Source organism: Lepidochelys kempii, chromosome 16 (genome assembly GCF_965140265.1).
Source record: "Lepidochelys kempii isolate rLepKem1 chromosome 16, rLepKem1.hap2, whole genome shotgun sequence".
Lineage (NCBI taxonomy): Eukaryota > Metazoa > Chordata > Testudines > Cheloniidae > Lepidochelys > Lepidochelys kempii.
This window is the reverse complement of record NC_133271.1, coordinates 23,026,072-23,040,323: the sequence shown is the minus strand read 5'-3', so window position 1 is coordinate 23,040,323 and position 14,252 is coordinate 23,026,072. Positions and strand designations below refer to the sequence as shown.

General features: G+C 45.9%; 2 protein-coding genes across 5 annotated transcripts in view; both read right to left on the bottom strand.

Moving 5' to 3' along the window:
* Positions 1 to 3,825, bottom strand: part of SNAPC4 (small nuclear RNA activating complex polypeptide 4) — a 32,468-nt gene extending 28,643 nt beyond the window's left edge. The window contains exons 1-3 of the mRNA XM_073314599.1: positions 3,681 to 3,825; positions 3,327 to 3,470; positions 379 to 419 (exon numbers count right to left, since the gene is read on the bottom strand). Of these exons, the coding sequence (XP_073170700.1) occupies positions 379 to 419; positions 3,327 to 3,470; positions 3,681 to 3,726 (231 nt within the window). The 5' untranslated portion in view covers positions 3,727 to 3,825. The remainder of the gene's footprint in view (positions 1 to 378; positions 420 to 3,326; positions 3,471 to 3,680) is intronic.
* A 1,738-nt stretch (positions 3,826 to 5,563) lies between these two features.
* On the bottom strand, positions 5,564 to 14,063 carry ENTR1 (endosome associated trafficking regulator 1). Of its 4 annotated transcripts, XM_073314768.1 has the most exons (8): positions 13,941 to 14,058; positions 13,751 to 13,842; positions 13,274 to 13,657; positions 12,498 to 12,571; positions 10,423 to 10,534; positions 9,308 to 9,370; positions 6,808 to 6,947; positions 5,568 to 6,252 (listed from the first exon to the last, which is right to left on the bottom strand). In XM_073314768.1, exons 1-8 carry the CDS (start codon positions 14,008 to 14,010, stop codon positions 6,159 to 6,161), a joined length of 1,029 nt encoding a protein of 342 aa, XP_073170869.1. In that variant the 5' UTR covers positions 14,011 to 14,058; the 3' UTR covers positions 5,568 to 6,158. The 4 variants fall into 4 exon arrangements, with proteins under 4 accessions (XP_073170868.1, XP_073170867.1, XP_073170869.1 ...); XM_073314767.1 differs by having other exon boundaries at positions 5,564 to 6,252; positions 6,808 to 6,941; positions 13,274 to 13,842; positions 13,941 to 14,061; XM_073314766.1 differs by having other exon boundaries at positions 5,566 to 6,252; positions 13,274 to 13,842; positions 13,941 to 14,059.
* Positions 14,064 to 14,252: the final 189 nt, after the last annotated feature.

Below are 14,252 nucleotides of genomic sequence, written 5' to 3'. Positions count from 1 at the left end.
AGAACTCTGTTTTTGCAAGTGCACTACATCCAAATAGCTAACTAGTCAGATATGAAACTCCAGTGAGCCCTGCAATAACATCAACTGGGTCTGACCCACAAAGAAAGTTCCCTTTGTATGTGCTCTGTTATACAAATATTTTTAAATATGAGTTCCAGGAAACATGATCTCTAATTAAAATGTTTTATTTTTCCACAGAAAAAACAGTAACAGAACTTGTAAAAATGAAAACTTTAGCAGTAACTTTCCCCTCTCAGATGCAACATTTCCCTTTAGGTGTAAAAATGTGAAAAGCCTCCTAGAGACATACAAAATTCTGTTTGTTCTTCCCCCATTATCAGAAAGATAGGAGGATTCATTTTAAGTAAGATGAATTACCATTTCAGTATGGGCATCTGAGTCATCATCATCCAGATCATCTGTTAAAAATAGAAGTACAAGATTTTTTTTTTTTTATTACGGGAAAAGATATATAAATCCATGCTACACCCAAACCTTGAATACTGCGTGCAGATGTGGTCACCTCATCTCAAAAAAGATATACTGGAATTGGAAAAGATTCAGAAAAAGGCAACAAAAATGATTAGGGGTATGGAATGGCTTACATATGAAGAGATTAACACTGGGACTTTTCAGCTTGGAAAAGAGACGACTAAGGGGGGGATATGACAGAGGTCTATACAATCATGACTCATGTGGAGAAAGTAAATAAGGAAGTGTTATTTACTCCTTCTCATAACACAAAATTTAGGGGTCACCAAATGACATTAATAGGCAGCAGGTTTAACACAAACCAAAGGAAGTAATTTTTCCACAAAAAGCACAGCCAACCTGTGGAACTCCTGCCAGAGGATGTTGTGAAGGCCAAGGCTATAACAGGGTTCAAAAAAGAACTTGATAAGCTCATGGAGGATAGGTCCATCAATGGCTATTAACCAGGATGGGCTGGGATGGTGTCCCTAGTCTCTGTTTGCCAGAGGCTATGAGTGGGCGACAGGGGATGGACCACTTGATCATCACCCGTTCTGTTCATTCCCCCTAGGGCACCTGGCATTGGGCACTGTTGCAAGACAGGATACTGGGCTAGATGGACCTTTGGTCTGACCCAGTATGGTCATTCTTATGTAAAGATGACAAGAGCTTTGAAAGCAAAAGCTTTCCGGCTAAGATGATTACAAGAAAACAGAACAATACATAATTCCTTAAGTCTGACCCAACAACATTTGAGGCCACTGTTAAGGTTGCCAAGACTAAACTTCGATAAATCACCATTCACTGACATTTTTTTCTTTGGAGAATGAAAGAACATCTCTCAACAACTAGAGTTGCAATTAAGCTAGGTCTCAGCTCCTATGGTGAGCAACATCAACAAATAATCCAGGGTGCAGAACCAAGCAGACTAGGGCTCCAATCCTGCAACATTTAAGAATGTGCTTAACTTTCAAAGCACATGAGTAATCCTACAGACTTCAGCTATAAATACAGCTTCCATTTTTGTTCTCCATAAGACCACTAAAGGTAAGCATGTACTTGGGTATGTGGAGAATTGGGATGTAGTAAAATGAAGGAATGTGCACAGTGATCACCAAGACTAGCAGCTGGTGGCTTAAGACTTTTTGCAGTTCTTTTTCTAAAGGGATGTCTCACCACAAAGATGCAGGCAGATGCAAGTTAAGACAGATGGTTTGTGTGCATATTGCACTGAACAGACATGCCCACCCCAATTATGAACAAAAAAAAATATGATTATTTACACCTGCTTGATTTTGCTTTTGGCAACACTCCAAAATAGCAATTTGAATCCATAAGCCAGTTCAATATTGCCCTCCTTGTTTGTAACACACTCCACTGACTGGTTCCAGCCCACTTGGCAGATCATGCGCCTCCTTAATCCCCTCCCTCTCAACTACTGCCCACTTCATCTGTCTCATCACAAAACCTGGCAACTGCTGGTACAAGAACTTTCTCCTCAGTAGACATCAGTTTGGAAAAAACTTTTTTGTAACCTCTGCCTTATCAATTTTCTAAGGTGCCACAAGTACTCCTTTTCTTTTTGCTAATTCATTTCAAGTGTCTATTACTCCCCTTTACCTATTCCACATTCCCTTTTCTTTAGCTTTAAAGCACTACCATAGAATTTTGACCTTACATAAAATACAGTACAGTTATATTTACAGCAGATGTAACATAACGTGTGCTCTTCATGGAAAGGAGTCACAGAAATAAGACTCTTAGATAAGGCCTGGTCTCCACTGGGGGGTGCGTGTGGTCGATTTAAGTTACGTAACTTCAGCTGTGTGAATAACATAGCTGAAGTCCACGTACTTAGATCTACTCACTGTGGTGAGTCAACTGTTGACACTCTCCCGTCGACTCCACCTGCACCTCTCGCCCCGCTCCGGTGGAGTACCAAAATTGACGGGAGAGCGCTTGGTGGTTAATTTATAAATCTACACTAGATGCGATAAATCGACCCCCACTAGATCGATCACTGCTCGCCAATCCAGTATAGACATACTACAAGTAATGTGATGCAATGAAAACCACAGGTATCGGACTACAATTTGATAGCAAAAACAGATGGTATAAACATCTCTATAAAATGATTAACAGGTGCAATTGCTTAGTAGAGAAGTACAAAGTGTCATGTTTTGCATGCAAGTGGTCACAGGTTCAAATCCTACCCAATCTATCATAGAAGAGAGAACTGTTCTCCTTTAGTTATGCTAAAGAAAATGAGTACTTGTGGCACCTTAGAGACTAACAAATTTATTTGAGCATAAGCTTTCGTGAGCTACAGCTCACTTCATCGAATGCTATATCTCAAACAGAAGTTACGGGCTTCATGCAGGAATTATTAAGAAAGGTTCTTGAGCCTGTGCTATGCAGGAGGTCAGACTATATGATCATGACAGTCCCTTCTATAGATAAAATATATGAATCTAAAGCACATTTGTATATAATATAAAGTGATTTTAAAAATGTGCAAGCAAGACCCTCACATTCTCAGAGTTTTCACGTGACCACTGTAGGATCAACGGGATAACGACTGGATTTCTAGCACCCACAAGAAACAAACATCACATTTGATTTTCCCCCAAGGTACCAAACAAGCCTTTCACAAATTATAAAGCAGGCGCCGACAAGCAGTTTTTAGCAGGAAACACTGTGACAACATTTAAGCCCTGCACACAAGCCCGATGGAATTAGGAGAGAAAGCCACTGCCTTCAGGATCAGCCTCTAGACGCTGCGGGACACATCTTTCGGGCAGAACTAGAGTAACTGTAAGAGATCAGAGAAACAGCTTCACGCCGTGAGAACGGACCTACGTCGGAATCCGAGTCCAGACTGGAATCCGACACCAGGACTTCGATACTGGGGATAGCAGGGTCCAAGCTCTTTTCTAGCTCCTCTATTTCCCGCCGGATTTTCTCTCTTTCCGCGTGTAAATCCACAGGCGACATGACTTCTGAGACAGAGAGAGACGCAGAAGGGTCAGCGGCAGCGCCTGCAGCCAGGGCGGCGCCGGCCCCCAGGGGCGGGAGGGTGGCTGCAGGCGGCAGGGGCTCCGCAGCCCCCCCCGCCCGGAGCGCGTCCCCCAGGTAACGGCCGCGGGGCCAGCCTGCAGCCCGCCCCGCGGGAGCCCGCCCCAGCCCCACACACCGCCCGCGCCCCTCACCGCGCTCCCGCAGGAGGTCCCCAGCCGGCCCCAGGTAATGGGCCATGGCCGCGGCGGCGGCTGCGGAGCCCCGAGGGAGGCGGAGGCGAGATTCCCTCAGCGCCTCCCGGCCCGCCAGCCGCGCTAGCTCCGCCCTCCCACTGCCTAGGAGACGGTCACCTGACCCAGGAGTTAACGTGATTGGACGGCCGGTATCATGTGCGGAGGGGGAGGCAATGTGTGGCTATCACGTGCCCAGGGAGGGTGATTTTTTGACTGGGTTGAGGAATCACGTGCCGCGGCATTTTTTCCTGTCCCCTAGGAGACTTGTTTGATTGGCTGAATGCCGCCACGTGAAGGGGCGGAGGCGCTCACGGCGAGTGGACGCCCCGAGAGGTGGCGGTGACCCAGCACGTGTTTCCTCCAGACCCAGCCTCTTCCTGGTCTCGGGCTCGCCCAGGGCTCCCGCGGCCCCGGGAGGCGAAACAGCAGGGGCCTGGGCGGCCGCCCCTGCAGCCAGAGCAGAGGGGACCAGGCCGCCTTCTTCACCGCGAAGGAAGGGGGGAGGGAGGTGGCTGCCTCAGCCCACACATCGTAACCGGCCACACAGCCAGCAGCAGACCGGAATAACCGGAGCCCAGGGCTTAAATGCCTAGGCAGGCGCTTGCTGCCCCCAGGAGGCTGCTAGTCCTGCTGGTAGTTCATTTGTCTGGCCTTAAAGCGAGGACCACCGCTCCCCCGGGAGACAACTAGTTTATATAAATAAAGGAAGGTTTCAGAGTAACAGCCTGTTAGTCTGTATTCGCAAAAAGAAAAGGAGTACTCGTGGCACCTTAGAGACTAACCAATTTATTTGAGCATGAGCTTTCGTGAGCTACAGCTCACTTCATCGGCTGCATACTGTGGAAACTGCAGAAGACATTATATACACAGAGACCATGAAACAATACCTCCTCCCACCCCACTCTCCTGCTGGTAATAGCTTATCTAAAGTGATCACTCTCCTTACAATGTGTATGATGGAAATGGCCCACCTTGATTATCATACACATTGTAAGGAGAGTGATCACTTTAGATAAGCTATTACCAGCAGGAGAGTGGGGTGGGAGGAGGTATTGTTTCATGGTCTCTGTGTATATAATGTCTTCTGCAGTTTCCACAGTATGCAGCCGATGAAGTGAGCTGTAGCTCACGAAAGCTCATGCTCAAATAAATTGGTTAGTCTCTAAAGTGCCACAAGTCCTCCCTTTTCTTTCTATAAATAAAGGAAAGCATCCACCTGGGATGCCTCTGAAAGAGGTTGCTGATCTGACCTTGCTGCTGTCTTTCCAGAACTACCCTGTGCGCATGCCACTTACACCCACCTCAATGTTAACAACCGAGGTAGGGTGCAGCAGCTAGTATACACTTTTATTTCCTACACTTCACTGCACCTGCCATAGTAACACTGGAAATAAATACTGCAAATTTGAGTAACGACTAATTCCCAAACGCTAATTTCTTCTCACACTGCACCTATATTAACTTCCCCATTTTTCCAGTCACTACTATTTCATTGGCACTTGTTAACTCCATTTTTTCAGTCACACCTGAAGTTGGTATATGTAATTATAGTTTCACTTCTGCTCAAATTTGAGTTTATGGGTATATTTATACGCATTATACTCAATTCCTGTATTAGACAGAATACACTATTGTATTAGATCAGAGTTCTGGACTTTTTCTGGAAAGTAGTCCATTGCACAAAAGCAGCTGCCTCACCTCTACCAAAGTGACTCTTTCCACTTTAAAAAAGAACCCATCATTTTTTATTTTCTGAAAACCATTTTGTTTAAACCACCAAGAATCACCAACAAAAGGCAATAGTATTTTGCAGTTTAATTTCTTTTTTAAAAAAAAGTATGGTTACAAAACCTAATACAATTAAAAAGCCATTTTTAAATATATTTAGAAAGTACTTAAACTGTTAAAGTATTATGTATGGTGTAGTCTCATTTTCATATTTAATTATACAAGAGTTCAAAATATTTTCCCCTATCTCACCACTCATGGCAGTAACAAAAACAAAACCACAGAAAAGATTTATTTGCTCCTAGCATTTATAAAATACTTTGACACAGCACTACTAGAGGGAATGAGGGGAAAATGCAGGGAGCATAGTGTTTTGAGTCCAGTGCTCCAGTTCATTTTAATGGGAGACTGCAATGCACAAACAGCGAAGGCTGGGTCTTGAGGTCCCAATCCAGCAAAGCACTTAAAATATATGCTTTGCTGGATCAGGTTTCGGAGAGCCAGTGGTTGCCATTGTACTGTTGATACAATGTAAGGAAGGGTAATACTACACCAGTACATAACTGTTCTCCCACAATAAAAACATTAAGGGTAAAGGTTGCATATTTTAAGACAAAGCATTTTTTAAATATTAAAGCAAACAATCTTTGAATAGTGATTTTGGTATGTAAACAGAACTCTTGGGGTTGAGTTCCTTTAGTGGTTTTTTCACGGTCCATCATCTGAAATTTCAGAAATTCTGTCTATCGATTTAAGGAGTTCGGCAATAACCTGCAATGATTCTGCTCCAGAGACCAATTGCCTGGAATTTAAAAAACAAAATACTGAACAGGATAGGGTAGATTACAAGTAACAAGAAATGTTACCAGAAGAGGGGTTGATATGCAGAGACAAAGATCATCAGAGAACATCTATGCAATTTCAGTTGCTAAGAAAAACAGTTCACTTGAATTGCAAAATTCACTGTAAAAGAAAAGATTTAGGTAGTTTAGGATTAATATTTACAGTGTTAATTAAAAACCCTAGTTGTATAAAAGCTTAATACTACACAGAAAATGGACTTAATTTTGAACAGTTAGTGAAAAATCTGAATTGTATAATTATTTTCCTGCAGTGTGTGCACAACACAAACATAGCAACACTGAGCTACTGTAGGTGAAACTAGAAAGTGAAACTGAACAGTCTGTTTGAACCTCCATGCTATGTGAAATTGAAATTCAAAATGTAAACAAAATGTAAACATGATCTCATGAATGTCAATGGAAGAGCCTCCAGTACTGTAATTTTCATTTAGTCTATAGACTCCTATTAGGACAAGTTCTTTATTTTACTGTTCTCTTTATAAAGCTGAACTTACTTTATTGAAGAGCGTGAATTTGTAATTACTCTCAGAAGATTCTGCAGGGCAACATCTGCATTTTGTTTCACTACAGCCAAACTAGCAGACTCGCCCGTCTTCAAGGCTTCATTCTCTGTCTTGTAATTCTTCAGCTGAACCTTAGGAAGAGTTTAGTTTATTATAAACAATTTCTCTGGAGCAGATGCACATTTATTTATATAAAATGGCATAAGAAAACAATTCCTATGAGTATTTGAATGCTACTTTTGGGGGGCTAATTTAGGGCTCTCTCCATTAGGAACTTGTGCTATCTGCAAGATCATGGTCTCCACTTACAGGGATCGCAAAAAGAAAAGGAGGACTTGTGGCACCTTAGAGACTAACCAATTTATTAGAGCATAAGCTTTCGTGAGCTACAGCTCACTTCCTCAGATGCATATCGTGGAAACTGCAGCAGGCTTTATATATACACAGAGAATATGAAACAATACCTATTCCCACCCCACTGTCCTGCTGGTAATAGCTTATCTAAAGTGATTTCCAGCACAAATCCAGGTTTTCTCACCCTCCACCCCCCCACACAAATTCACTCTCCTGCTGGTGATAGCCCATCCAAAGTGACAACTCTTTACACAATGTGCATGACAATCAAGCTGGGCTATTTCCTGCATAAATCCAGGTTCTCACATCCCCCCACCCCCATACACACAGAAACTCACTCTCCTGCTGGTAATAGCTCATCCAAACTGACCACTCTTCAAGTTAAAATCCAAGTTAAACCAGAACATCTGGGGGGGGGGGGGTAGGAAAAAACAAGAGGAAACAGGCTACCTTGCATAATGACTTAGCCACTCCAAGTCTCTATTTAAGCCTAAATTAATAGTATCCAATTTGCAAATGAATTCCAATTCAGCAGTTTCTCGCTGGAGTCTGGATTTGAAGTTTTTTTGTTTTAAGATAGCGACCTTCATGTCTGTGATCGCGTGACCAGAGAGATTGAAGTGTTCTCCGACTGGTTTATGAATGTTACAATTCTTGACATCTGATTTGTGTCCATTTATTCTTTTACGTAGAGACTGTCCAGTTTGACCAATGTACATGGCAGAGGGGCATTGCTGGCACATGATGGCATAGATCACATTGGTGGATGTGCAGGTGAACGAGCCTCTGATAGTGTGGCTGATGTTATTAGGCCCTGTGATGGTGTCCCCTGAATAGATATGTGGGCACAGTTGGCAACGGGCTTTGTTGCAAGGATAAGTTCCTGGGTTAGTGGTTCTGTTGTGTGGTATGTGGTTGTTGGTGAGTATTTGCTTCAGGTTGCGGGGCTGTCTGTAGGCAAGGACTGGCCTGTCTCCCAAGATTTGTGAGAGTGTTGGGTCATCCTTTAGGATAGGTTGTAGATCCTTAATAATGCGTTGGAGGGGTTTTAGTTGGGGGCTGAAGGTGACGGCTAGTGGCGTTCTGTTATTTTCTTTGTTAGGCCTGTCCTGTAGTAGGTAACTTCTGGGAACTCTTCTGGCTCTATCAATCTGTTTCTTTACTTCTGCAGGTGGGTATTGTAGTTGTAAGAAAGCTTGACAGAGATCTTGTAGGTGTTTGTCTCTGTCTGAGGGGTTGGAGCAAATGCGGTTGTATCGCAGAGCTTGGCTGTAGACGATGGATCGTGTGGTGTGGTCAGGGTGAAAGCTGGAGGCATGCAGGTAGGAATAGCGGTCAGTAGGTTTCCGGTATAGGGTGGTGTTTATGTGACCATTGTTTATTAGCACTGTAGTGTCCAGGAAGTGGATCTCTTGTGTGGACTGGACCAGGCTGAGGTTGGTGGTGGGATCAAAATTCTTCATGTGATCTCTGATCCAGGACTAACCTTGGAAGTCTTTACCAGACCTGAAAGCATCTGTACTAGAGTCCCACCATGTGCTTCTAACCCTGGCAGGTTGCTAGTTAGCAGTCTTGAAATCTGCTTCATTCTGAAAACCATCTTGCTGCTGCTTCCCTTACTCAACTTTAATTCTGATATTATAGTAGTAGATTTACCAACTCATTCAGAAGTTAATACTTGATATCAGAAATCTGGACTTCCAGGTGGTGTTGGAGTTACTGTCTTCTCTTACCAGTGTAAGATACAAGGCACTAAAATCAGTTCAAATTTAGAGTGTGCATTGGGGATGAGGAAGAGAATAATATGATTTTAATGTCTATCACGTATAACATACCATGGCTAAAAGTCAGTGTTTATGCCAATGGAAAGTGAGAAATCTCAGATTCTGTGGAATAAGAAGCCTCACAATAGTTACTGGTCCCATGGCGCACAAATTCTAAACTTTGGAATTGTGAAATTTTTGGTTTACATTGACTTAATATACGTTCAATCAGAACACAAGGACATTTTATAGAAGATTCACCCACAGGTGAATACTTTTCCAGTAGCACTGTTATAAACTCTGAAATATCAAGATATTTTCACTTGAAGTTCATACAGTAAGAGAACCTTAAAAAGGAGAGGACAGATTCATACCTGAAGTAATGCATTTTCCTGTCTCAGTTTTACAACATTATTTTCTGCTTTCACAGCCCGTTTCTGAAATAAAAGATACCAAGATTATTTATATTTATATTGCGGTAGCGCCCAGAATGCACTATGCATTTTCCTCATACAGAGGAATGTATAAGCCCTATCTCAAAGAGACTAAAATAACAAAGATCGGTATGTTACATCCCTTCCCTATCAAGTGATCAAGGCAGCAATACATCTCCTTCCTTCTGAATAAGGAAAGAATTTACTCACTATAAACAAACAGATGACTTAAATACCAACTTTCTTGCAGGCAATGTCTATATGTAAATATCTGTAAATTATGTGTAAGGTGGGTGTTTCCAGAAAGCTACACAGAATCAGCTGAACATGAGTGATTAAGTTTCAGAGTAACAGCCCTGTTAGTCTGTATTCGCAAAAAGAAAAGGAGTACTTGTGGCACCTTCGAGACTAACCAATTTATTTGAGCATAAGCTTTCGTGAGCTACAGCTCACTTCATCGGATGCATACTGTGGAAAATACAGATGGTCTTATACATACAAACCATGAAAAAATGGGTGTTTACCACTACAAAAGGTTTTATCTCCCCCCACCCCACTCTCCTGCTGGTAATAGCTTATCTAAAGTGATCACTTCTGTATTTTCCACAGTATGCACCCGATGAAGTGAGCTGTAGCTCACGAAAACTTATGCGCAAATAAATTGGTTAGTCTCTAAGGTGCCACAAGTACTCCTTTTCTTTTTATGAGTGATTAAGATTCTTTAATCAGTCATGCAAAGCCCTGACTCCTGTATAACTGAGGTACTTTTGGAGTGGAACTCAGCTCCTTTTCATGTTAGCAGCCCTTGCTTCACACGTGCTGTCAGTAGTAGACACTTGATACTATGAAAAGTGATAGATAACTTGTCTCCTGAATAATGTAAGGGAAAAAGTTGAACCCAAGTGTCAGAGTTGAAAAGAGAATGTTACCATTACTGAACCATCCTCCCCCCTGCATTGCTTATGCTTCCTCCAGTGTGTGAGGGGGAAAAAAAAAAACCCACAGGACAACCCTGATCATGGTTCTGTACTATAAGAACACAAAGAAATATTTACAGTCATCAACTGGAGATTCTGTTCTACATGCTGCACCATTGCTTCTAGATCCCGAGCCTCTTTTTGCTCTTTAATCTTGTTCTCTTCTAGTTTTTTTTCAAGCTTCTTTACCCTTGTTAAAGAGAACAAAGTAGGCATTTTTATTTGCATTCAGTGGGAGAGAGTACAAAGTGTTGCAGGCAAGATGATTCTCTTAAGGGTCCAATATTTTTAGAACATCCTAGATAGAGGCTTCAGTATGACAAAAATGTTCATTCTAATGTACTATAGAAAATCCACCCACAGAATTAGGTTTCCAGGCTGGGCCTCAGGGGATTTATTTGTTCAACATCCATTAGCGTCAAGGATAATTATGCAGCTGAATCTCTGCACATCAAGTCCATTCACTGTTGTTATGTTTAACACCAATAATTTGGGCTTGAATAGGGACTGGGCGTGGCTGGCCCATTACAAAAGCAGCTTTGCCTCTCTTGGAATTGACACCTCCTCATCTATTATTGAGAGTGGACTACATCTACCCTGATCAAATTGGCCCTGTCAACACTGGTTCTCCACTTGAGGTAACTCCCTTCCCTTTATGTGTCATTATATAATGCCTGCATCTGTAATTTTCACTCCATGCATCTGAAGAAGTGGTGTTTTATCCACGAAAGCTTATGCCCAAATAAATCTGTTAGTCTTTAAAGTACCACCAGACTTCTTGTTGTTTTTGTGGATACAGACTAACACGGCTACCCCCTGATACTTGTTTTTATGTTGCTTTTCAAGCCATTCTGAGGTGTGGTTGGTTGTGTAACAATCCATTTTTAGGAAAGTGTGAATTGCCTCAGTATGTGAAGCAGCATGGTGTAGTGGACAGAGAAATTCCTGAGTTCTAATCACAACTCTGTCACTGACTCACCTGTGACCTGGGGAAATTCACTTAACCTCCCCACCATCAATTTCCCTATTGGTAAAATGAAAATACTTGCCTCACAGGAGCAAAGGAAGGATGATTAATACATTACTCTGAAGTGTTCCAATAGGCAAGTTTGCCCTCATTGACAAACTGAGTTGAATACGTTATAAAAGAGGACAGGATTTGGCTCCAATTATTATTAAAAAAACAAGACACCAAATCAGATTAACATTCTTACTTTCCCTGATTTCCTTCTAAAAGGAAATCCAGCTGATTTCTTAGAAGCCAAAGTTTCTCAGCTGAAATAACCCTGTAGTGAAGTTGTCATACAATAGTGTAAACCAGTGGTCTCCAAACTTTTTACACCCAAGATCACTTTTGAATTTAAGGGCAACCCAGGATCTACCCCATCCCTTCCCCAAAGCCCCGCTCACTCTATCCCCCCAAATCTCCATCGTTCGCTCTTCCACACCCTCACCGGGCTGGGGTAGGGGTTTGGTAGGGAGTTTAGGCTCAGGGCTGGGGCCAAGGGGTTTGCAGTGTGGAAGGGGGCTCTGAACTAAGCCTGGGGCAGGGGGTTGAGGTGCAGGAGGAGGTGAGGGGTGCAAGCTCCAAGAGGGGGCTTAGAGCTGGAGGTTGCGGTGCAGGAGCGGGTTTGGGGTGCTGGCTCGGGGTGGGGAACACAGCCTGCCGCCAGGCAGCCCTTTCCTCCGGCAGTTCCTGGTTGGTGGTGCAGCATGGCTGCCACTAAGGCAGGCTCCCCGCCTACCCTGGCCCCACACCACTCCTGGAAGCGGCCAACGCACCCCTGCGGGAGAACGGGGGGGGGGGGCACATGGCTCCACGCACTGCCCCTCTCTGCAAGCACCGCCCCTGCAGCTCCCATTGGCCACAGCTCCCCATTCCCAGTCAATGGGAGCTGCAGGGGCGGTGCTTCTGCTGGCTGCTTCCGGAAGGGGCTTGGGCAGGCAGGGAGCCTGCCTTAGCAGCAGCCCTGCAACACCACCGGAGATTGTGATTGACTGGGAGATCCTCTAGGACTGACCAGTCAACGGTTGGTGACCACTGGTTTAAACTGTCACAAATCTCGTTTCATTTAGTTACAATGTATAAGGATATCAGCACTTCATCTTCATTTATTAAGTTAATGATTTCTTTTCCGCTGTAGTATACATACTTGTCTGTCTGAATTTCAGAGAAGAAGTGAAGCTGGTTAATCTTGCTTCGTAGTTTGGCATTTTCTTCTTGTAGCTGCAGAAAAATTCTCATTAGAAATCAGGAATGTATGGTCTGGTGATCGTACTGATCTTTTAGCTTATGCTATAAAGAAGAGTTTAGAACTATTTCAAGGGGCTTTATTTCATCGAACTCTGAAGCCAAGTTGCCTTGGTACCATGCACAGACTTCAGTGACAATGAAGTTACATTTTAAAGACCCTTTAGGGCAGTAGTTCTCAAACTTTTGTGCTAGTGACCCCTTTCACTTAGCAAGCCTCTGAGTACAATCTCCCCCTTATATATAAAAAAAAAATTATAAGTTTTTTAATTTATTTAACTCCCTTATAAAAGCTGGAGGCAAAGCTGGCTTTGTGGTGGAGGCTGACAGCTTGTGATCACCCCCCCCCTCAATGAAATAACCCCCTGACCCTCTGAGGGGTCCCGACCCCCAGTTTGAGACCCCCTGCTTTAGGGTGACCTAAAATAACTTTTCTGTAACATGCTGAGGTGCAAACTCAAGCTCCAGCACTTCACAATCCACCAGGACTATAAACGAGAAAGCCAAGGTGAGCGAGGCAGTATCTGTGACTGGACCAACTTCTCTGCTGGTGAGAGAGAAGCTCCTCAGGCCGGGGAAAGGTTCTGAGTGTGGCGCTGGCGGCTGGGATGCTCCGAGTCCTTTCCCCCGACCGGAAGAGCTCTACAAGCTCGATCAGCGACGAGCTCAGCCGCCTACCTCCCGGACGGCGGGCTGCAGCGGGTGATAACGCCCATCTCCGGCTTCCGCCCCGGACGCCAGGCGCCGGTCCCCGGTCCCGAGAGCTGCGTAGCCCAGCGGGTCGCTCTCGTCCAGCGGCCAGGGAGCGGAGTCCTCCAGCCCCGACCAGTCCGGGCGGTCGCAGTAAAAGGAGTCCGAGGCGCTGGGCCCCGGCGAGGCGCCCCGGGGCCCGGCCAAGTGGGCCCGCTCCTCCACGGCGGCGGGCTGGTAACACCCGCTCCACTCCGCATCCTCCTCGTCCAGCAGCGTGCCGCCGGCGCTGGGGTCCGGGAAAAACGGCTCCGGGAGCCGCAGGCCCAGCCCCGAGGCCTCGGGGGGCGGCGGCGGCGGCCCGGCGGCGCCCTGCAGGGAGAGAGGGCGCAGGTGGGGGTCGCGGGCTGGCTGGGGGGGGGGGATCGCGCGCCCGTCCCTCCCCGCGCCCCGCCCCCTCGCTACCTTGGGGCTGGCGCCGCGCGGGGCCGCGCTCCGGCCCTGGCTCCGCACGAACTCCTTGAAGGAGAAGGGGTTGGCCGCGCCGGGCTCCTCGCCTGCGGGGAGAGAGGGGGCGCGTCAGCCGGGCGGCGCGGACTCGGGGCCCGGGGAGACACCCCCCCCCTCCCGCCATGCCCCCCCTCCCGGCTCTCACCGCCCCAGAGGTGGGGGTTCGGGGAAGGGGAGCGGGGGCCGACGGCTGGGGCGCGGTTGTGACCCGCCATGGCCCCCCCCCGCTGCCTCCGCCTCGGCCCCCCCCCGCTGCCTCCGCCTCCGCCTCCGCCTCCCCCCCTCAGCAACGGCTAGAGAGGCCCCAGGCCGGCCAGTCAGCTCCCCGCGAGGCAGGAGGCGGGGCCATTCCCCGCCTGGGCCCGCCCTTCCTGGAACGGTCCAACCAGCAGCCACCTCGGGTCATTTTCGCCTCCGCGCTAACCAGTGGGAGCCCGCCTCCGGACACTCAGCCCCA